Here is a 25,148-nt window from a genome sequence, read left to right on the forward strand (position 1 = left end):
CTGAACATCACCCTCACTGACAGACTTGAGGAAGAGACTCAAGACCTGGGTCTTCGACTAAATCCAGCAACCCAGCGCCTGGATACCCTCCAGGGTGATAAGCTTACGCTCCACAAACTCCAATTGATTGACATATATAATCAAGGTACATATATGTGGAGTTAAGTACAGTGCTTGCCCAGAAAAACTTACCTGCGCAATATTTTTGACCTCAGTTTTCTTGGCATGATATCTTATCCACACAATGTTATGGGCTCAATATTTTGTCCAAGCACCGTAGATGATATTTCTGAATAATTGACAGAGTGAAAATGATAGCCTCCTTTCATCATCAGGAGTAATACAAAAAAAATCACATTTGCACCATTTATGTAGCATGCTCTAATATTTGTCTGGTTTTTAGGGGCTGATAACAGGTTATAATAATTACGCAACTCAATTTATTGACCTCAGAAGGATTCGAAACTATGAAATTTAGGTTACACACAGAGCTCTACAGTTAAAACACTATTCTACTGAGCTCTCTTCCCAGTAGCCACTTATGCTTATCTTGTAATTATGTTTGATTAGATCAGGAAGCAATAGCAAATAAAACAACAATGGTTTCTTTGATAACTTTGTCGGGCTGTAAAGTGTGGATTACACCAAATTATTAAAATCATACTGGCTCCTTGATGAAGTGCTATTGGGTGTACTATAGCCTTAGCAGTCTATGAGTCCTCCCCCCAAAGTTTTGAGCAGAGAATTTGTGGGGCTTAACTATGAAGCACCATTTTCTAATGGCTCTTCAATCTACTCTTCAAGAGCAGATATCTTGACAGTTATGGAGTACTCTATTATTAATATAAATTAAATATGAACAAGTAACATTAAGTTCAAATAAAAATCAATTGGAAGGTGCTGGGTTTTCTTTGATTGGCGACCAAAGTCTGCTGCTCTTCCCGGTTTATATGCAGAATTTTCTAAAGACCAGGTTTATTTTCTCCAGCACGCTAATATTTTGAGTCCAGCTTTCAATTAATTTCATACGATCCAAATATGTTTTACCACAGATATCAGACACACAAATTGACTAAGTAACTTCTACAAAGCACTATTACCTCATTATTTCAACCGATCATATTCAAACATCCGATGCCATCTATGGACCTTGGCTCCTGGTATTTCCTTCAGCTGTTAGTATCCTTCACTACCTCCGGTTTAATGTATCATTCATGCAATAAATAAAGCTACCCAAAGCCATCTAAGTAAATCAAGATAAGGAACACTTTAAACACTTAAATAAATAAATATTAAATAAATAGCAACACACCTGCGGTGTGCATAGCAGCTTTGTTACTCAACAGCATTGTGTCTTCCAGACTGTCAAATTTACACATTTTCTTTTCTTAATTTTTTGTTTACTATAGTGGCATAAGGATTGCATATTTTATAATTATACATATATTTCTTGTTCACCTACATCTAAACATAATTTAAACTTTTTACAAGACGTGCATACATTCACTATGAAAATTATAATTCTATATTGCAAAAAAGTTCAAGAAAAACAAATGAGGCACTATCCCATAAAACTTTGGTGTAATTAAATCGGCAAATTTTACAGTGTATGCCAGTTATCTTTAAGACATAATCACATTTAGAAACTATTGCAAAAAGTATCAAAAAAACACTTTACGTTTTTAGTATACATTGAGTTGTGCAACTTTTAAGTCATATGAAGTGTTGTAAGAAAAATATAGCCCAACATAACATCATGTATTTTTACAATATTTCAGATATTTGACATTGACTAGAAAATCTCAGTTTGATCTCTAAAATAAGAAACAGCACACATGTGTATCAAATAATTGGACTGAGTTCTTCAATCAGATGAAAAAATGCACACTTGTTAATGTTTGAGACAAATCTCAAGAACAAATCCGCAATTTCAGCTAAAACGTCTCTCTTTATTTTACACAACATGGTTGTATTCTGATATATGTAAAATGCCAAATACTCTTCTGATCTCCATCCTACTTGCACTCACTTCCCTACACAACCATGGACAAGACATTGGATCACTGCACTTGATGCGCTTCGTGAAAATAAGGACTTGTATCGTAAAGGATGACCAACATTACAAACCTTATTTCAAACAAATACATGTCATATGCACTTTGGAACACAGCCTTATGTTTTTAAGTTGTCTTGTAATTTGATATACTGTAAGTCAGATTTTTGTTTAAATGAGAGACCTGGCACTGCACACAAGCTGTGGAAGAGGGTGTTCATCTGCTTGAACTTTGTGAGTGGCCAAGGACTGACCATGTTTGGGGTTGGTTTCAAGTACTATTCGGTGGCACTGAGACGTTCATTGTTGCATAGGCTGAGATTTGTCTCAGCTCATTCTAAACAACGGACTCAATACTACCACTTGCTTTACCACAGCCGCTTCCAACACAAGCTCTATCTATAGACTCTGGATGCGTGTCTTCTACAGCTACACCTACACTATTCTTGCCATAGTTTTCATTCATTAGCATGGCGATCAGTCCTGTGAGCTCTGGTGACTTTTCATCTTTTGTAATTTCATTTCGGTCTTGTCTAAACATGTAGGAAGCAAGCTTTACAGAGCGTTGCAATAAATGGCTCCTAAATGCCCTTTGAATCTTTATGGCACAAACCTCCTCCTGTTTCCTTTTCAGTGTGGTGGTAATAGCCTCATAGGATACCTTAGAAGGATTGGCTGCCATGAATTTCTCTTCCATTGACTCTTTTAATGCATCCATTTCTCCAGAGTCTCCCAGCACCTCCTTTGTTAGAGCAAACAGAATGTCTAAGCAATGGATTTTATCTCCAGCGACCATTGGGAGATCCATTGTGATCAATTTTATTTTATTTGGTTTAGGTAGTCTTAAGGGGGGCTGCAAGCTATCCACAAAATTAGACATTTCATTATAAGCAACAAATTGAGTGGCATCAGGATCAAACTTTTCCCACGTTTCATAAAACATTTCAAAATCATCTTCACAAAGAGGCTCTCCACTCTCCTCTGTAGCCGCATTGAAGTTCTCCAGAATAATTGCGATGTACATGTTGACAACAACCAAAAATGAGATAATAATATAACTGCAGAAAAAGCATATGCCCATGGCTGGATTGCCACAGTCACCTTTGATATGTGTGCCAGGGTTTTCTAAATCTGGATCGCAGTCAGGGGGGGCACTGTTCATAATGGGATTCAAGAGACCGTCCCAACCAGCTGATGTGGTGATTTCAAACAAGCAAATGATGCTGTTCCCAAAGGTTTCAAAGTTGAACATGTCATCAATGCCAGACTCCTTTTTCACATATGCAAAGTTCGACATCCCAAAGATAGAGTAGATGAACATAACCAAGAAGAGCAAAAGTCCAATATTGAACAAGGCAGGTAGTGACATCATCAAGGCAAACAATAGTGTTCTGATCCCTTTTGCTGATTTGATGAGTCGAAGAACTCGCCCAATCCTCGCCAGCCTAATAACTCTGAAAAGGGTTGGTGATACAAAATACTTTTCTATAATGTCTGACAGCACAATACCTGAAATATAATGAAAGTGCTTGAGTTATTCGTAATTCAAAATGTTTGCAGTTAAACATAGTGCTAAGCATACATGTTAACTAAAAGATAAACCTGTGTTTTGTGAAATTCACAACAATTTTAGATGCGAGTACAATCCAAGTTTATAATGTTTACGTATCCCCACTCGGTTAATTTCCTATGGCACTCTGAAAAATGTATATAGATTCAGAAACCCAGTTGTCTGCCCTCACCATCATTTAATGCATATTAATTATTACTTCTAAACTTATTTTTAGCACACATTCATTACATGAACCAGGTGGTCTTCATTATGGTGTTAGTGAGCGAATGATAAGCAAATTGATTTCCAACGAATATAAAGATAGATGCTTACAGATTACACTGTGAATTCAAAATTTCTCAATGTCAGAAAACTCTTAGTTTCAATTCAGACCCTACTGCACTGCAGGTAATTTTGTTTTCATGTACCCTTTCTACTTTATTAGTTTCTGTTAAGTTTAAGGATTTTTAGCACAACGTCAAGTGATACATATTTGGACAACAATTAACACAGTATGGTGTTGCAATTGTGTAAAACCCACCTTTCTGACAGAGCCTAATGCATTAAGTTAATAAACACCTAATATATTTATACTTATGTTCCTTTTTGAGTACATCAAGGATCCAACTCACCCACCTCCACTATTCAAACTTTATGCCAAGCCATTACATGAGATCTTCTCTAAAACATATAGGGGCCGATTCACAGAAATAATTTGAGATAAAATCCTAAACTTACTACTTTTGGTATTCACAGAAGGCATTTAGTAGTAGTAAAGTTAGGACTCCTAACTTTACTACTACTAAATGCCTTTTGTGAATACCGAAAGTCGTAAAGTTAGGATTTTGTCTCAGATTGACACAGGGAGACTGGCACTGATTTATTCACAGTAAATTATGAGTCACAATTTTGATGGTTGTCAAGAATTACAGGAAGCAGTTGTAAATAGTAATTGAGTGATTATGCAGTTGATGACTGTTTTTATATATGTTTTTATACAGAATAACATTTTGTACTCTGTTTTAAATTTGCATTCTGGTTTTTAAGCTCTGTCATGGATGGATTTTTGTAGCTTTTATGTTTCACTTTGTGATTTCGAATAAAGCTTATTTTGATTTGAGTCACAATTATCTTACCATACTTGTGAAACTATGAGACTATTGCGATGTCTTCGTGAATATAGGTGGAAATATAAAACAAAAAGTATCTATATACACACCCTAGCAGGTCACAGTCAGACTCATGTACCTACTCACATATCCACTGAGACACTCATACACCCACTAACATACCCATTTGGACACAAATGCACACACTCACAGACTTACTCAGAGAAACATGTGTGTACTCACATAAGCAGTCAGAGGGTCATGCACCCAGTCACAGGTGCACTCAGAGACTCATGTGCCTACACACATAGATAGTCAAGAGACTTATACACCCACTCAGACATTCATGCACTCAGTCACAGACTCACTCAGACACTCTCGCACCAACTGACAGACCCACTGAAGACTTATGCTTCCACTCACTTACTCACTGATAGACAGACCCACTCAGACAAGTATTCACCCATTCATAGACCCAGTCACAGACTCATGTACCCATTCACATACCCACTCTGACACACGTACATCCATTTACATACCCAATCAGACACTCACACGCTAGACTTATGCATCCACTTATTGACTTAGTGAAGGACTCATGCAGCTAGTCACAGGCCCACTTGGAGACTTATGAACCCACTCACATAACCCAGTGAATCATTAATACACACTGTTATAGAGATATTGAAAGAATGATATATGTTTTTATAGAGTTATTTAGTTTGTGATTTATCTAGTGTGATTGTTAGAATGAATTATATAGTTATACATTTTGAATGTGGTGGTAGCTATTGCATTTTCGCAACGTATCCATGATCGTCGCGGTTACCAACGATATCACGACTCTCGGTGTTGCAGTGAAAACGGAAAATAGGTTCTAGAGATGGTTTTTATAGAAACTCACTAGAAAAACATTACTTTAGACAATACAGTAATAAACCTCTAGTGTGGAAAACGCTGCAATATGTGTACATCTATGTGTTTTTCACTTTATGAAAAAGGTGCGATCGGCGTGGTTAACGTCGTTGTGATGCCCCATATAACCAAAAAAACAGAAAATAGGTTTCAATGATGGTTTTTAAAGAAACGTAAAAACTTAGTACAATTAAACATGCTTTTTAAAGAAGCATGTATATAGTAATATGTGTCATGCAATGTTTAGAATGAGTTCTTTTTGTTATTAATTTTCATGTGCTGGTGGCCGGTAGGTGTCTGCTTTTGTTTTGCGATTTTGTGACTTATTCACGACCATCGTGATGTCACAAATATTCACAAAAGTGAAATAAAAAGGATTATTAAAAAAATTATATTTTGGGTACTAGGGTCTCTCTGACAAGAGCCTTTGTGTTGATTGTGTGTAAATGACAGCTACACATAAGACTGGATACAGAGTTTCAGGTAAAATATGTCTATATATGTTCTTTATTTGTCAAAAACATGCATTATTTTCTGTATGTCTTCAGCGATCACATCATCGCGAAAACCCAAAATATCTCGAAAAAAATTATTAATGTACTTTTGAAAAAAATAGATGACAAATACAACAATAAGTGGTGCACCATGCAGATGTAATGTTCAATATCTAGTTATAGAAAAAAATACAGGGACATTATAGTTATGAAATAGAATTCTAAAAAGTTAGGAATTCACTTAAAAAACAAAGGTTACAGAGACGTGATAGATAGATAAAAAATTATTTATTGTATAGTTAGTTAAAACCATTACAATATTCCAATGCATATAATCCATTTCCTCCACATGTTAAAACAAAGTAAGGAAGAATAAGTATAGACAGCACCACATTTGAAATTTGATTCATTATTTCAATTTACAACTATGTTACTCTTAAAAAGACGGACAGGAGCAGCTGGATAATGTTTGTAGCCTGTATCATTGTTTCGTTAAATTCTCAAAATAGGTTCGAAATTTTATCAGTTGACAAATTAATTGCGGGTCCTTTGAGTCCATACTATTTAGTATTTCAGATCTACAGGTGCGGATACCTCTTTCATTAAACTGCCTCCTCAACAAATGACGGCGGTAGTACCCTAACACCGGGCAGATGCATATTAGATGTATGAAGTCCTGTATTGGTGACCCACATAGGTTGCAAGCTTTTGAGCCATGGGACTTCCAATTAGGGCGATCAGCATTGGAAGGCAATTTTCCCATGCGCAGTTCCAAGAACTTGGTTTTTAGGGAAGGGGAGAAAGCAAGGCCCAGATATGTTGCTGGCCCAAGCTTCATGTAGGATTGTAATACCATCCATGCGTGCGCACGTCGACTTAACGCCGCTTTGTCTTCCATTAGTGAATGCGTTTTTTGCCGCTTTTTTCACAATCAGCTGAAATGAGGTCAGAGGCAGTTTCCGATGCCAGAGGTCAGCCATGCTGGTTATTTTCAAAGAGGCATTTAAGTACTTCGCGTAGTGTGATTTTGATCATTTTGCAAGGCTTCCCAGAGTGCTGAGTTGATTTCAAGGCCGCGATAAAGCCATATTTTGTACCAAATTGTAATTGTCTCGTACCTTTTATGTAGTGTTTGTTGCTGTAGTCCAAACTCTAGACGTACCTGAGCTGGTAGGTATCACGTGGCAGGCGAAATACTCTTTTGTACACTCGCGTTTGGATATTGTCTAGAATAGTTACGCTGTTTCTGTGATGTACCACGCTTCCGTAGGCAATGGTTGGAAGTAATTTTGCTTTGATGACTGCCAGAAGTGGAGTGAACAATGGGTCTTTTAACGATTTAGATATACTGCAGAATGCAAACATTAAAGCGTTTCCCTTTTTCTGTATGGTTTCGTAATGCGTGGTGAACGAAAACCTTCGGTCCAAGTATATCCCCAGGTATTTGTAGCTGGTAACTACTTTTAACTTAGTGTTTTCAAATGTAACTCTAGTCTGTTTTGGTAAGCTGTGGGTTATGGTAATGACCTTTGGTTTTTTTATGTTTATTTCCATCAGGTTTGTTTTGGCGAAGTCAACTAATTCGTGAATTGATCGTTGCAATCCGATTCTCGTCTGGCTTAGCTGGACAACTTCATCTGTGTAGGACAGGTGTGTTAATGGGAGTGTGCCCAGACGTGGTGGATGTGAATTGACCACGTCTAGCCTTGATGTTAGATCAGCCATGAATAGATTGAACAGGTGCAGGGCCAAGACACAGCCTTGCTTTAGTCCCTCGTTGGTGTGGATATTCCTTGTGAGCCTCTGGCCATCGTCGATTTTGACCTGCATCCAGGTGTCGGTGTAGAGACCCATAATTGGGATTCAAAATTGAGTCCAGTAGACCCTGGAGTGCTTGTCGCTGTCGTAGACTTTTGTCGGCTAGCCCTATTGCTAGTGCATTTGTAATTGTACCCGTGCCCCGTCAAAAGCCCGACTGGTTTAAAGGGATTTTTTTGTTCTCGTCGGGCCAATTTGTCAGATCAGTTGAGATCAGGGATGCATAATATTTGCCCTCTGCGTCTATTAACGCGATCAGACGATAGCTTGCCGGGTGTCTGCGCTCCCCTCCCTTGAATATAGGATTAATAATCGCGCCTCTCCAGCTTTCTGGGATACGACTGGTTGTGCCGATCATCAGGAACAGGCTATGGATCTTACTTGCCCAGTAGTTGGGATCTTGTTTGTAAATTGCCTGTGGTACACAGTTCGGGCCCGGTGCACTATCAAGCCGACTTTTTCTTATGATTTGTAAAATTTCTACTTCAGAATGGGGAAAGGTTGATTGTAATGTATCCTCTTTCTGCGATATGCGGATTCCTGCTACTATGGTGGTTATAATAGAATGATCTTTCTTGTTACTATGATTGGCTGAGGATATTACTGATTTTTGCTTTCCCTTTGTAGTAGTCGCAACAAAGTTCGACTGATCCAAATTGTTTATCGAAAATGTGGAGATTAAATGCTGTACCCAGGCAGGCTCGGCGACACAGGTCATGTTTATGATTTTGGAAGTTCTGTTCATAGAATTCACCTGTTCCCAGAAAGCTCTAGCGTCAGATTTCTTTGCATTATGTAATAACTTTGTTCAAAAGTTGTTTTCTTGAATTTTTTTGTCGATCCAAATTTGTTTTTTGTATTTTTTCTTTAATAGACGTACCTCCTCCCATGCTTTTGATAATGGACATTGATGTTGTGCCTTTCTCAGTTGCTTCCTTAAGCTTCGTGATGTTTGACTGAGATGACTGTTGTTATCTACGCACTTTTTGTTTGTCTGTTTAGTCGATGCTCCTGCTTGGGGTAAACTTGCCAAGAAGGCAGTCCATGTTTCTATTGTCATGTTGTTTTCTGACTCGAGGGTTGTCATTAGATTTTTAGCCTTTGAGGATATGTGCGGTAATGTGGTGCTTGTCCACCTCAGACGCTTCAGATTGATTGTTGATGTATTCCCCTCAACTACTGGAGCTTCTGTGTGTTTGTAAAATCTAATTTTCAATGTGCTGAGCGGAATGATCGCTATCGGTGGGACATTTGATTTGAAAACTATTTATTTGCCCTAGGAGAGGGAGGGTTACTATTGTGTAATCCAGAACTGAGCTTGAACGGGGCCATTATACGTACAAGTGGCAGGCCTATCCTGTTTTATTCTCCCATTTAATGTACGCATACCTAGGTGTTCGAGGTCCCTTATAAATCGCTGTCCTACTTTGTCATTACGTTTTAGGACAGGAAACAATTACGTTTCTACAGCCCAAATTGCATTTGCTGCGGTGATGTTATCTTCCTCTTCTTGGGTGTACAGTAGGTTTGCATTGAAGTCTCCCGTGAGAATTATCTCCCAAGTTGGCTGTTCAAAGCGGAATTCCGTAATGACATCAATAACTTTCTTTTTTTTTTAAAACCTTTATTTACACACCAAATAGTCACAGTCATGGGCCTACAACTGCCTGGGCCGGCCGCTAACGCAGAAAAAAGGAGGACAACAATCATACAGCAATCATGAGAGCAGGAGCGAACCGCACGCGTAACGGCTGCAGCCGCCCACAACTGAACCCAGCACTACAGAAAGGTTTCTTATTAACTGTTTTGTAAATAAAAACAACAAAAGGAAACTTAGACCAGGCAGAAGAACTCCATTAGCAGGGACTTGCTCTCTCAGGAGCGGGGGACAACAGCGACAATGCAGCCCATCACACAATAACTCGCGTTAAGAAGGGCAGGGGGGGTGGGGGGGGGGGGACAGGGAAAAGATCAGTCATCAATCCTGCAAAGCGGAAGGAAAAAAGACCAGGAACATCAAAGTCAAGGGGACATCGTTCCGTCTGGTGTGACCACCAAGGGGGGAGTGCATATATCCCCACGATAGGAATTCCAGGGACCCCACATCTTACTCCATTTCTTAGGTTTGCCTCTGGCCACGTAAACAGTCTTCTCTCGGAACATGCACCAATCCATATTCTCTTTCCACTTCGTAACTGTGGGAGGCCTACCGGAACCCCAGAGTTGTGCAATGTCTCTTTTAGCGATCATGTTGCCCAAAGTCACCCAGCGTTCTTGTGCCACATCGCAGTCAGTCGGTTCCCACACATTCAAGACACAGCGCCGAGCCTCAGGGAGCAGAGCCACACCCGTAACCTCCTCCATCACTGCATGCACACCAGTCCAGAAACGCAGCACCTTCGGACACTCCCACAGAATATGAAGAAAAGTACCAAGCAGGCCACAACCACGCCGACATAAACCATCACTTGTGTAACCCATGTGAAGCAAGCGGGGACCGGTGACATCGACCCTATGTAATATCTTTAACTGCACAAATCGGAGGCGAGCCGGTATGGCAACCTCCCTCGGTGAGGCTATGGCCGCGACCCAGTCCTCATCATCCAATTCGAGGCCATCGGCGACCCAGACCTCTCGCAAATGTGTGAGGAGGTCCGCTCGAGTATTGATCAGTTTTTTGTAGATCAGGGAAATAGTACTATCCGGCAGGTAACCATCAAGTAAACGATCTTATCAATAACTTTCTTGAAAAGTTCTTTTTTTATCTTAGTTTTCGGATGTTGATTAAGATGATGGTGCTTACCCCTAAATGTGGGCCCAGCTCCATTTTCATTATTTGCATAGCTGATGTTGTTATTGACAGTTGAATTGAGGAGATTATTAATGCTGTAGAGATGTAAACGGCGAGGCCCCCCTTAGCTCTTCCATATTGCTGTGTTCGTGTTACATTCACGTGGTGAGCTATCCTGCCTGGGACCTCTACCGGGGCTGTTAACCAGGTTTCTTGGAGTGCAATTATTTCATAGCTATCCCAGTTCTCTGTAATTCCTTTATCATGTAGGATTCCTTTCGCTCCTGCGATGTTCCAAGACAAGATTTTTATAGGGGAAGACTCTGTTGTGCCTGATGTACTGTTGCGTCATTATCCTTTCCAGCCGAGAGTTTGTAATCTTTGATTTTGTTTTTGTATTGACTCTGTTGATGTGAGTTTATAACATCTGCACCTTTGGCACCTCGCAATACCGAAGGGACTATGCTTTTTATTAAATTGTCTGGGGTGTGCTTAACGTTAGGAAAGGAGATGGATAACGTTTTATTGCTGAGATGGAAACTGATATTCCCCAGTCTTCAAATTTTGTAGTTTCTTTTAAGATGTCTGTTACTATTTCTTCGTTCTTCCAAGTTGCTAAGGTGCCTTCATTTCCTGTATTATTTCCAGGATTGATGAATTCTATTGCTATTAAATCTGCAGATGTTAAATATTGTAATGTTGGAATCACTGCCATGAGGCGCAAGATGTTTCCTCTAGTCAAATAATCTTGGGAGCCCTGTGAGTAGTAGTGTGGTGTGAAGAGAATCCTGTTTGTTGAGTTCAATTTACCCTCCTTTTTTGCGGGTAAGATGATGACGTCTGCTCGTTCGTTTGGTTTCTTCCTGGTTCTTCTATGTTGCCGCAATTCACTTCATCACTCTGCCTGTTTATATTAATCAGTCGCTGATCTTTCTTGCCGTTGGCTAATAGCTGATCTGTCTTCGAGATGACTTGCCTATCGCCTGTATTGTCACTGTTTTGGCCTTGCGGATAAGATGTTGTCGTCTGATGGGGCCTTGAATTTATTCCCAGTTCTACTATTTCATTCCTGTTCGCGTCATCACACTGCGTTTTTATGTCAATCAATAGCAGGTCTTCCTTAATGCTTCCCAATCGCTGATCTGTCCTCATGACGACTTGCCTATCTCGTTTGTTATCGCTGTTGTAAACTTGTAAATTGGAGCTAGTGTTCCTGTGGCGGCAGTCATTTTCTTGTGGACATATGGTCAATTTCCGTTCGAGGCTTGTTGATCCTCTAGCATTATTAGTTTTGTTTGTCGTGTCCTTGGAGATCTTAGTCTGCACACACCTGATTTGGATTCTTCTTTGGTTTTTCTGTTTGAATGATCGCCATTTACTTGTGCGATCAGGATCTGTCTCTGTTGGAGTCTTGCTGGCCTCACGAGATGTTTTATTTTGTTTCCAGTGACCTCTTGTTGTCCTATGCTGCTCCCCTCGGGTTTATTCTTTGTGGTTAAATCAAGGTCACCACTCTTGAGGCTCCGATTTGTCAAAGCTGGGCTGTTTACTGCCGGCAAAGACCTATTCGATCGGTATGATGTTTCAGTTGACACTGACTGGTCTGATCGAATTGCATCCTCTTCCTCATTTTGTTTTTGATGTTTCCCTGATGTTAATAATAATCTTTGTTTACCGTCATGTAAATTAAAGATCGGATAGTTATCCAAAACCAGTTTTTAAAATGTTTTACTGACGTGCACGATTTCTTGCTTTCCTAGCTTGTTTTTTTGTCTTTTCGTTAAAGCCGGAGGAGGGTTGTTTGTTGTATTCGTCTGCTTGTACATTTGTTGGCTTGCTTCAGTTCGTGGGGTGTGTGTGCTTATGACTAGTTCGGACGTGGGAGAGTCTGCCGCGGTTAAATCCTCACTTAATTCTCCTGCTTTTGGCTTTTTTCCAGTTTGCTGCAGGATAGTCTGTTCTGCGTTGCTCGGAGCAATGTTTTGGGAAGTTCTTTCTCTCGTCTTTTGCTCTTTGCCGTTTGCTATGTTATTTACGATGTTATTTGAGGCAACCTTTTGGTTTTTTTTTCCTCCGAACATGCAATTATTGCCATTTGCTACGTTATTTTTGAGCGGACAGTTTACACGTTTACATTCGTGTAGAATGCTTGTTAGTATAGTTGGTAGGTCCCTTAGTTTTTCCAGAATGGGACAACAAGGGCAGTTGGTAGCTTGTGCCCGCAATTCATTTACATCTTGGTTAACTACTAATAGGCTCATCATGGTGTCAAGTTTATTATTTATACCGAAGATGTATTCAGCAATTACATTCATTAGATTCATTTGGATATCAAGTTTATCTGACTGCATGTTGAGGGTTTTGATTGAGGTTTTTAGTGTTTTGACTAGAGCGACATGTAGATTTGAAAGGGCTTCCAAGTTGTATTCAGAATCCTGTTTCCGCTCTGTTAGGTGTTCAGTGATATTATTATCTACCAAGTGGCTCCACTCAGTGTTATTATTTTGCGGGTTAACTGTAATTTTTTTTTCTGCTGCGTTGTCCAAATCCGTATGGGTCTTCTGTTCAATGATTAATTTCTTTTTATCGTGTGTTTTGAATGATAGATTTCTTGTTCTGGCAGTTCAGAAGAACTTGATATCTTAATTATTGTTTGCTGTATGTCTTTTGATACCGACGTCAAATTTTTCCTTTGAGGACTCTCTGTTAAGTTTTTGTCTAACGATCCCCTTCCAGGTACTGTGCTGATGTGGATTAATTTTGTTTGCTGGGATTTTACTTCTCCTTTAAATTTTGTTACTTCATTACGGAGTATGTTGTTATTTATTTGTTCGACGTGGCTGCTTACTAAGTTTTTTTCGCTTGGTGTTACCTGTACTGCGGAGCATAATGTATCTTCTGTTATTTTTTGTGCTCCTGGTTGAACCGTTGATGTTGGTATGTTCACTGTTTGTTTTAGGAGTTTGGATGTTGTACTTATTGATTGTAATACCTCCTTATTGTTCAATATTGATTGTGACTCCATCCAGGAGTCACTAAAATCATCTGTGTTACAGATGTCTTCATTTTTATTGAGTTGCTTTGTCTGTTGTCTCGGCGTAGATTGATTTTTGGGTTTTTCTTTACAAGTAGCGTCTGTGTTACTATATGCTCTTGCACCTGTCTCACATATTAAGTCCTGGTTGTTATGAAAATGACAGTGTGCTAGCCCTGGTTGATTCATGCTGGACTTGCAAATTGATATTGATGTAGATGTTATTATAACTTGACTTGCGTTTACATTCTCCGGGATGTTGTCCGGTCTCTTACTCTGTACTCGGGCTTCCTCATTGTCATTGTCTTCTGGTTTTGTGTGTACTTGTGCTTGAATTGTTTGTTTATTATTGCTCCAACAGAGCTATTTTTTGACTTCTTGTACTGTTAGCTTACTCGTATTTGGCGCTTCTTTTTCTTCAGTGATGTATGGTGTAACATTCGTGAGTGGTACCGTTGTCATGTGCAACATATTGAGTTTTTTATCCTCCTTCTGAGTGGGGATTGATTTGTACGGCGTCAGTGGTTTTAGGAGTCCATTTACCTTTTCAGGCATTGAATAGATGGCTGCAACTGGATCCTTTAAAAATGTAAATTTGCCGGTTGAGTTCATGAAGTGTGCTCTCATCAATAAAGTTGAACAGGAATTCACATAGACCAGGAATCTTCACTCTTTGAGTAGATTTATTGTAGTCAACAGTATACACATGTATACAAGTGTAAAGGGCTCAAGGTGGTAGCTCCAACCGCCTGTGAAGCAATTTCAGTGTGTGGTCCACACATTCTAATCAAGTATTACATAGAATACATTGAGAAGTACAAAGTAACATTCCAACATTTTTATATAAAGAAAGTGCACTGAGAAACAATGCACAGACACCACATATCTCCCTCTTTTCAACAAAAATAGAAAATACAGCACTTCATAACACAGTGAACGAAATGCTTACTGAACATACCTACTAGGAATCCTCCTAACTCTTGAACTCCTTCTGACATCAGAGAAACTCTGACCAACATTTACACCAGAATTATGTGCACAGTTGGTTCTGGCCAAACGACCAAAATTCCACCACTGTCCATTCTCCAATTTTGCACTGTTTCCTTTTATTGTGACTATACGTGCAGGATCCCTGAATTGTGATTTACCTTTTTGTAGCATCAAAGGATCCTTGACACAAACCAGATCACCAACAACAAATGTGACTTCTTTTTCTGAAACGGGCATGGCAAGTTTATTACATCTGCTAACACTGGCTTCATCACTACGATTTTTAGCGATGAGAGAATTTTTTGCAACATCACATTTATTGTCCAAACAGTTCAACTTCCAGAATGGATTGAGAGTAGATACCACTTTCCTCCCTCTCATCAATTCATAAGGAACACAACCCGATACAGAGTGAGGAGTGGTTCTATATGCCCATACCACATCTCTGATGGCAGACTCCCAATCTACTTTGGCTTTGATAGCACTCTGAATACATTTGACTAGAACCCTGTTGAATCTTTCAACTTTTCCGTTCCCCTGAGGAAAATACAAGGGAGTGCGTAAATGTTTGATACCCATCTTTGTCAAAAAATCTTGCATGGGTTGAGAAGTAAACTGAACCCCATTATCTGTAAGTAATTCCTCAGGTGTGACTTCTCTGCTGAATACATCTTGAAGGAATCGAATGACAGATTTGGTATTTGGCTCAGAGACACCTCTGACCTCCACCCACCTGGATAAGCGATCATTTAAAACTACGAAATATTTCATGCAATTGGGAAGAACATGAAATGGCCCAAGAAAATCTATTGCTACCTTTTGCCAGACCTTGTTGGGAGAGATTGAGGGTTTGGGAGATGGTGAATTCGTAACCAAGTGTTTGTCACTCTATAAACATTGAGTACAGTTATTAACAAGTACTTCCACATCGCGATCTACAGAAGGCCACCAAAAATCATTACTTATCCTGCGCTTGGTAGCAGTCATACCTAAATGACCAGAGTGTGCAGTTTCTAATATTATTTGTCGAAAGCAAGGAGGAGGGATTAATTTGCCTTCTCTAACTAAAAGTTTACCTTCAAGAGATAGTTCTTACAGAATGGTTGTAGATCAAGCTCAATGGATCTTTCTTTAGGCCAACCTTTTACTACAAACTCCATAACCTGAGCAGTAAATCATTCTCTAAAGCTTTACACCATTCTGCCATGTCATGACAAATTAGTGTCATCAATCCTTGCACTAATGCATTCTTCAATATCATCTTCTAGCTCAGCAAACTTCTCCTCATGTACAGGATGTCTGGACAAAAAGTCAGCTTTGATATTTTTTCCTCCAGCTATGTATTGGACATTAAAATTGAATTCTAAAAGTTTGGTGGCTAATCTAGCTGTAGCTTTTTTTGTTTTGTTACCAGATAGTATGTCAACTAATGGTTTGTGATCAGTCCTCAAACAAAATTTTCTCCCCCACAAATATGGTCTGAATTTCTCAATACCCCAAACGCAAGCCAACATTTCTTTCTCAATAACTGAATATCTCAGTGCGACATCTTTCATGCGTCTCGAAGCAAACCCGATTGTACGTTCGTTGTTACCTGCCGTTTGTGAGAATACATCACCCATGCCATAAGAACTGGCATCTACAGTAATGAATGTATCTCTCCCCTCTGTATATGCTTGAAGACTGGGTGCAGAAAGAATACTTTCTTTGATGCGTTGAAAGTGATCTTGACAGGTAGCTGTCCAAATGAAATAAGAATTTTTTTTAAGAAGACTTCTGCAACATTCAGTGAGGCTTGCGATATTCTTTATGAACTTTGAATAAAATTCACAAAGTCCAATGAACGAACAAAGTTGGTCTTTATCAATTGGATGGGGAGCGTTGACAATGCCATCCACAATGCTAGGCTTAGGTTTGACACCATCTTTAGAAAGAACATGTCCTAAATATTCAATCTCATTAACAGAAAATATGCATTTGCCATCTCTCATTGTGACGTGATTGTCTTGTAGAATAGTGAGTACCTGTTCAAGTACAACATTATGTTCTTCTTTTGAAGCAGTGTGCACCAGAATATCATCTTGGAAAATGACTACATTGGAAATGTCCTTAAACATGTTGGTCATCACTTTCTGAAATACAGGCGCAGCTGAAGCCAAACCAAATGGCATCCTACGAAATTGGAATGTACCATCAGGTGTAACGAAGGCAGTCAGGTGTCTGGAAGACTCATCCAATTCCACCTGATGGTATGCCGAACGTAAATCCAGCTTAGAAAACCATTTGGATTGACCAACTGCAGTGATGAGATCCTCAATGCATAAATGCAATTCGCCATTTTTTTTTGGGGGGACAAAACAATGGGAGAAAGCCACAGAGTAGCATCAACCTTCTCTATGATGCCATTGTTTTGCATGTTGTTTAACATTATAGAAAATTCATTCCTAATACTATGAGGAACATTACGTAGTCTGTGTTTAATTGGTTGCACACCCTCTTTAATTTTAATAGTGTGAGAACATTTTTTCATCAATCCAATTTTGTCAGAAAATACCCTTTTGAATTTCTCTTTCCAAGATGTGTAATCAGATACAGTGTTGGTAAGAGAAACAGGATGTTTATAACTAGGCTTGATAATCATGCCAAACTCCGCCTGATGTCACCAACCTAGTATGTTGATGCCTTTATAGGCCACATAAACCTTACCATGGATAGTCTTAGTCTCAAAAGTAATGTTGCCACAAACATAACCAGCTAAATCAATTTTGCTGCTTTCCAAAGCTGTGGTGACGACATCTGGAGGTAAAAGCACTTTAGGTGCCCAATTTTGCTTATATTTGTCAATGGAAATAATTGTGATTCTTGCGCCAGAATCAATGAGTAGAGGAATGTTGACATTGTCAATAAAAATCTGAACCAGCGGATCTGAGATACTATCGTCAGAATGTACATTATTAATATCTATGGAATCTACAGCTAACACAAGTTCTTCCAATTTGTTTTCTATGGAAATTGTTCACTCTCACCTTGAATATCAGCATTTTGGACAAATCTAACAGGATGACGTTTGCCTCCTCTACAAACATTGCCAAAATGACCAATCTTTTTGCATTTCCAGCACTCTTGTGCTGTAGCGGGACAATTTTTAAAACTAGAAACATGAGAATTCGAACCACATCTGTAGCATTGTATTTTGCCACGACCCACAGATGTACTTCTAAATCCTCTGAAATTGGTGAAAGCACCTCTGGGCTTATTTGATGAACTGTCAGTAGTGTGTGGTGGTTTTGTTGTAGAAATACCTCCTAATGTGATTGAAGGTGAGGGTTGAATTTCTAAAATTTTTGAATCGTTCTGGGAAGTTTCAAAACTTTTCGCTATATCGATAGCTTCATCCAATGAAGGATTCCTACACAATAGTAGTCTTTGTTAAATGTTTTTTGAATAACATCTAGAAACTAATTGGTCTCTAGTTAACTGTGAAGTGAAATTATCAAAATCGCAATAGCTAGCTAGAACTTTTAGTGCAGTTATATAGGTATCAATGGACTCATTAGGGCCTTGAACACGAGTAAAAAATTTGTGGCGATGAACAACTAAATTAACTTTTCCCTCAAAATAAAGTTACATTTTTTAACTGCAAGTTGGTATTCATCCAGATCCCCTAAATCTTGACCCAAATATACAGGAAGGTGATTAAAAACATTTTGACCTTCAACACCTAAGTAGTAATATAATAAACTACGTTTTTTATCTGGTTTAAATTTTAAACCATCAATAGCACATAGATAAGCTTCAAAGGATCTGAGCCAGAAACGCCATTTTAAAGGTGGATCACCAGGATCCTGTAGAAACAAGGCAGGAAGAGTAACAGATTGCATAATGTCCAGTAAATATAATTTGAAAACTCAATAAAAGTGTATATGAAATGGAACACACGTGCCTGAAAAGGAAAAAAGAACAGTTCATTGAGCCAAAGATTGAATAAATAGGTGATATGAGTGCAGCTCCTTGGTTTTGTGGAGGTTTGGTTGTGCCACTCTGGGGGGAAGCTACCCCTTTAATGTTTGTTTTGGCCTTGCTATTCCGTTTTGTGGGTTATGGCAGGTTTTTTCTTGTCCTACCTGACCTCATTATAGTGCAAGGTGTCGTCTTCGTCTATATTGATAGCTGTGCAGTTCAGTGCAGTGCTTGCGTTATATCCTATATCTCCTATGGGATATTCGTTAAAAACTGGCACTGGGGCTCACTGCACCTGGCCCCGCTCTTGCGCTCTCACACCTTTGCCCCAGTTGCACCTGTTTTGCTCGGGTGTCCACAGGCGTGTAGGTGTCCTTTAGCCAGACTAAACAATCCTAGTCACTCAGATCTATTTGTACCACCTTGTCACCGTTTAAGTAAGGAGTGAGGGTAGGCTCTGATTGCCAGCTGATCGCCGACTAACCACCGGCTGATCGCCGGTGATATGCGGTTGACTGATGTGTGAGAGGGTGAGGAACTGGAGGAGCGGGAGCGAGGACAGGCACAGGAGCAGGAGCGGAGAGAGAGCTGCCACACTGCCCCGATCAACCTGCTTGGACTCTGCTCAAGGTGCAGAGCGGGAATAGGTCGGGTCTGTCTGGTATCCAAGACCCGTCCTTCTCCCAAGCGCTCCCAGCTCTCACCGTGGCTCCTGATGCTCGCAGCTCACAACTCACAATGTCCTGGCCCCCGGCAGCTCCTCGCGTGGCTCACCGGGGCTCACTTGGGCTTCCCAGCTCTTCCTGGTTCTTCGGAGCGCGGTTCTTGACCCCCACGGCTCTGCTGCCGCTGGTTCAGCTCCCACTGGGGCTCATTGGGACACACCGCGACTCGCCGGAGCTTCTTGCAGCCTCCTGCGGCTTCGCGGTTCAGCTTCCGATTCGCGGTTCTTGGCTGCCGCGGTTCTCGGCCCCCGCTCTGCTCCGCTCAGCTGCCGCTGCTGGTTGCTGCTGCTCTCCCGCTCTCACAGCGGGTTTCTCGCTAGACCAGGACTGGACCAAAGCACAACACCAAAACTTTGCGGTAACCAGTTTAGGATTGTTCACTCTGCCACGAGTTTCCAAGTTCGAGTCTCAGATTTGGCAGCGGTGTGCATTCAATCAGGGACGTTATAGTTAGGATTTAGCATTTTAAAAAACCTTAGAAATTCACTGAAATCCAAAAGTTAAATGGACGTTATATTTAGGAAATAGAATTTTAACGTTTTTTGAAATTCACTGAAAAAAACAAAGGTTACAGGGACGTTATAGTTAGGTTGACATTTCCCTCATACAAAACCAGAGAAATTCAGCAGTTATAGTTACCTGAGCTAACTATAACCCATGCCCCTGCAATGCACTGCTTATGACCTCATATATTACATCAGTTATGACATGGTCAGTGACATCACTCATGTCATTTGAAATTACATCACTCATGATATTACTGATGGCATTTGAAATGACATCACTGCTGACATCATTCAGAGAAACATTGACACACCCACTCACACCCCTAAAACATGTCATACACCCACGTTCACACAATCACTAATAAACTCATTCACAGAAGCTAACAAACACTCACATATCTCGTCCCTCATCCATACCACCAGTAACACATCAACTCACATATAGAGCCACTAACAGAACCACTAACTCAGATATAAAGCCACTCATGCACCTACTCACTTACCAATACAGCCAGTCACAGATTTAGTTATAGAAACATAGACACTCATAGATCCACTCACCCCCATACAGCTACTAACTCAGTAAATGAGTTAACCATACACCTATACACACACCTACTCACTCACCCATACAGTAACTCACACAGCCACTAACTCACCAATACAATTACTCACACAGCCAGCCACTCAGTTACTTACACATATGCTAATACATATATTCACTCACCTATACCGTGGCTGGGAGAATCACATACTAGCACAGCTGTCTAAAAACAGAACTATGGGTTGGAGAATTCCTTGACTATTTTGAAGAGTTATTTTGTGTGGTTGGCCATTGTGCCGATGCTTTCTTGGCTTCCTTGATGCGTAGGTGGTAGTTGCTGAGGGCTGCTTTATAAGTGGCTCTAACAGAGGGGTTCCTCATTACTGTAGTCTGTAGCAGTTGCACTTGATGGTTCTGAGCTCTGAGGTGTACCAACTGGCGTGTTTTGAGGTTTTGTTCATTTTGATGGTTTCAACTGAGAGACTCCATTAGCTTAGTTGGTGATCAATGTGAAGAAGGTCTGGACAGCCTGGACAAGGTCTGATGACTCTTCGGGTTGGGTGATGCTGAGGGCCTGTGTTTGCTGTTTCTCGGTTACCTTGCACCAACTGCGGTGAGTGAAGCTGTGATGCTTGAGGAGGTGTGCTGAGTGTCGGAGATGGAGAGGTTAATAATGGCATGGTCGTTCCAGGTGAGTTCTGGGACGAGGCTGAATTTGATTCCGTCGATGGCGGTGAAGATGGAGTCGTCTATGTGACCGGTTTTGTGACTGGGTTCAGTGACTAGTAGAGTGAGGCCAATGTTGTTCAGGTTCTCCAGGAGGGTGATGGAGTTGGTGTCGTTGAGGTCGTCAACATGGAAATTAAGGTCACTGAGTAGGACGATGTGGTAGGAGTCGATGGCTAGGGGTGCGATGAGGTTAGAGGTTCAGGTTCTCCAGGAGGGTGATGGAGTTGGTGTCGTTGAGGTCGTCAACATGGAAATTAAGATCACTGAGTAGGACGATGTGGTAGGAGTCGATGGCTAGGGGTGCGATGAGGTTAGAGGTGGCATCGCAGAAGGCCGGTCGGGGTCCCGGGCTCTGTATAGCAGGGTTCCTCTTATCATGGTATTGGCATCAGTCTGTAGTTGGAAGTTATGGTTTTCCATGAGAGGCATAGGATTGTTGTTGGTGAGGTGCATCGGATGGTTTCTTAGAAGATGATGGCGATGTCCCCACCGAGTTTGCTGAAGCGGTCTTGGTTTATCATGTTGTAGCAATCTAGAGTTGCAGTGGTGATGACGGGGTTTGAGGAGGGGTTAAGCCCTGTTTTGGTGATGAAGGAAGCATCAGGGTAGAGAGTGGAGATGGTGTCCCAGATTTCCGTGGTGTGTTTGCAGAGGGGTCGGGCATTGAGATTCAGCAGGATGCATTGGAGTGGTTCTGGCTGTTTGCGGCTTTATAGGCGGAAGCGGTGCGGGATCCACTGCAGGCTGGCGGGGCTGTGTTGCATGAGAAGTGGCAGCAGGTGAAGGGTCCTTTAGTTGATCTTCGGGAGGACATGTTGCCGAATCTTTTCTGGTGACCTAGTCCAGCGACTTGGCAGTGTAGCGGCAAATAGTGGGAGGGCCATGGGAAAAACCAATAGGGGTATGTACCATACCAAAATAGTGAGTCGCATTATATTTGGGTGTTCCCTTCCTAATGGGGAGTGCAACCCCATGTACAAATGTTTTGTGACCGCAATTGTGGTCGCAAAACACTCGCAAATTACCACCCTCTTCAAGAGGGTGGTAATGGGGTTGCAAAAGGGAAGGGGTCCCCAGGGGAGCCCCTTCTCCTTTGCAAATGCAGTGGAAAATATGTTTTAAGGGCAGGCATTGGTCCCAGGGACCACTGCCTGCCCTTAAAACATGAAACAAAAACTTTTTTTTTTTTTTAAATGCATGTCTAGCAGTCCTAGACATGGTGGTCTGCTGAGCCCAGCAGGCCACCATACCTGGGAGGGCCTGCCATTCCCAATGGGGTCGTAAATTGCGAGAGGCTCATTAATATTCATGAGCCTCTCAATTTGGGACCCCATTGGGAATTGCTAACAGTGTGTTACACACTGTTGTACATCCAAAATCTCGCCTCGCATATTGTGAGTCGCAAAAGACTCCCAATTTGCGAGGCGCTATTTTGAGCGTCGTACATCTGGCCCTCTGTCTCTTAAAAGCAATCAATTTATGAAGTATAAGCCAATGAAGCTTTCTCTTTGTCTAAGTATACACATATGTTTTCAGACAAGAAGCTATCCTGACAAATGTATTTACTAATTGTAGTTTCATTTTAAGATTCCTGGGCAATCTCAAGATACCATTTCAAAGAATAATCATTCAAAATTAGTCTTTAAGTTGGCAATAAAATCACAACGGATGCTTCTTAGCTGTGTTGGGGATGTTACTGAGCAGACTAATTCTAGAAACGCAAATTTAATCACAGATTCATCAATTACATGCCCACTCAATATTAATTAATGGAGTCAGTACACAAATCAACTCTACAAAATATTATCTGCATGTGTTTTCTGTTATTCCCTTTTAAAGAATTTAGATCATCTTGGTCTGATAAACCTTCATAAATCAACAATGTATGTGACTAAGGAAATGAATCACTACTTCCTGTGTTGCTGTCCAATGGCTATGCTCGAAAGATAATTTCATCTTGATAACAGAATCACATATTGCCCAGATGCATCAAAATACTGCCTTTATAGGGGTAAGATATGGGAATTATGTCATGGTGCTAATTATTTTTTTTTAAAGAATTCGGAAATGTTATTCTTTGTTATTGGCAGCAATGAAATATTCAAATCTGTATTTTAAGGTCTTTGTTTTCAAGAAAGCCATGTTTTTTAAAATGGCACTGTCACATCAATGATTTCAACAATCATGTAATTGAACATGTCATGAGTGATTTAATATGTGAAGTTACAAGGAGTGCATGGTGGGGCACAAGTTATAGTTACCTCAGTAAACTATAACTGGTGAATTTCATTGTTAGTTTTTGGTTTGAAATAGTATATATTAACTGACATTTCACCTAAATATAAACTAACATCATTTTAACCGTTATTTTTTTTTAGTGAATTGCTATGATTTTTTGAAACATAAAGTAAGATATTATTACCAGACCTAACTATAACATCAATATAAGCTTTTTTTTTTTCAGTGAATTTTTGTGTTATCTTTTTATAACATCTAATTACCTTATAAAGCTATAATGCCAGGAGATTGGCTTTGGCTACATACACATGTTGGTAGCCAAGAGTACTTGTTTTGATTTAGCAGAAGTAGTGTGTTTCCACAATGAAAGTGCACTTGTCCTCTAGGCAGCCGTGTTAATGTTGTTTATTTATCCAGTCGCTTGCGCTTTATCTTTCAGGAGCACATGCATGACACAGTAATGGTATTAAAGTGTCTTAGGTAACAAATAACTTACAGCATTTGTTTTTCTCTGGCAGCAGTACAGATGGGAAGAGGGCAGTCATTAACTTTAAAGTTCATAGCGCAGTTTTGTGTTTGAGAGACCAGGGCTACACTAATCTACATGGATATTTAGGTCTGGCTGGACAATGCAATTAAGGCTTGACCTTGTAACCAACTCTGTGCTTTCAGAGTCATACTGAGAGAGGGGTCTAGGATCCACCATGTTGGTTCCCATGTCTAGAGGATTTATTTGAGACAAATGTGCATGTTCCACTAAACAAACTACCTGCATAGCACTTTTTAGCTTGTGACAAATGTTATACTCGATACAACAGGACTGAGTTGGGTATAGTGACAACCCAATGATTATGGCTATAAGCCTGATATTTTTGTTGCGTTAAAGAAGCTAGGCCTTATGTGTTTATTGTGAAAAACATGTTCAAGTCGACAGGCATTTGATGTTGAATTGTCTTTACTCTATATTAAAGCCTACAGTATATTTTGTTACATGGGATCTCACCGATTACCATAGTAGCCAATAGTGTTGGTGCTGGTCACACAGTGACAAACTGTAGATATGGAAGGTTTGCTCTGTGAGAATCCATCAAGCCGTCTTATGAGAGACAGTATTTTGCTTAGACAACTGTAGTTTTGTATACATTTCTAATTTTATGACCGTGTTTCTGATGGTTGCCATGTGGAAAAGGTAATGCCCAAAACTGTTGGTGTGAGCTGGTTATGGTTAAAAGCAATATGCCTGTTTGTTATGTCTGATGCCATAGGTCTTGCCTGCTTTTTATGGAACATTATAACAAAGACAGTTAGTTTAGCTAATTAATTGTGAAAAACATATGTTAAAGCCAATAAGCCTTGCTATCTCATTGTGTTACAGGCTATATACAGGTATTTTAGTACATGTAATCTCAATGATTTTCGTAGTAGGCAAGGGTTTTGGTATTTGCCACTCACTTTGACAAACCCTAGTGGTTTTCCCTGTGAAAATTCTTGTGAGACCCTTTTAAGAGCGGTTGTATATTGTTTTGAAAGCTGAATTCTTCTAAATATTGGTAATTTTATAACTGTATACATCGTGGTTGCCAGTTTATGTGAACTTAAACAGGCTAATGGTGGGTAAAGTGTGAATCCAGTGTTAACGGCTTCATCGGTTTATTGTGAAAAGTCATGCCAGTTTTCACAGGTTTTATGT

General features: G+C 40.2%; 1 protein-coding gene across 2 annotated transcripts in view; it reads right to left on the minus strand.

Annotated features, from left to right (window-relative positions):
* Positions 1–965: 965 nt before the first annotated feature.
* LOC146871423 (sodium channel protein type 4 subunit alpha-like) overlaps positions 966–25,148 on the minus strand; it is a 1,828,482-nt gene continuing 1,804,299 nt past the window's right edge. For both annotated transcript variants that reach the window (XM_085651070.1, XM_085651071.1), the window contains one exon: positions 966–3,562. In XM_085651070.1, the coding sequence (XP_085507196.1) occupies positions 2,391–3,562 (1,172 nt within the window). In that variant the 3' untranslated portion in view covers positions 966–2,390. The remainder of the gene's footprint in view (positions 3,563–25,148) is intronic.

The sequence above is a fragment of the Triturus cristatus genome, chromosome 1_1, assembly GCF_964204655.1.
Source record: "Triturus cristatus chromosome 1_1, aTriCri1.1, whole genome shotgun sequence".
Lineage (NCBI taxonomy): Eukaryota > Metazoa > Chordata > Amphibia > Caudata > Salamandridae > Triturus > Triturus cristatus.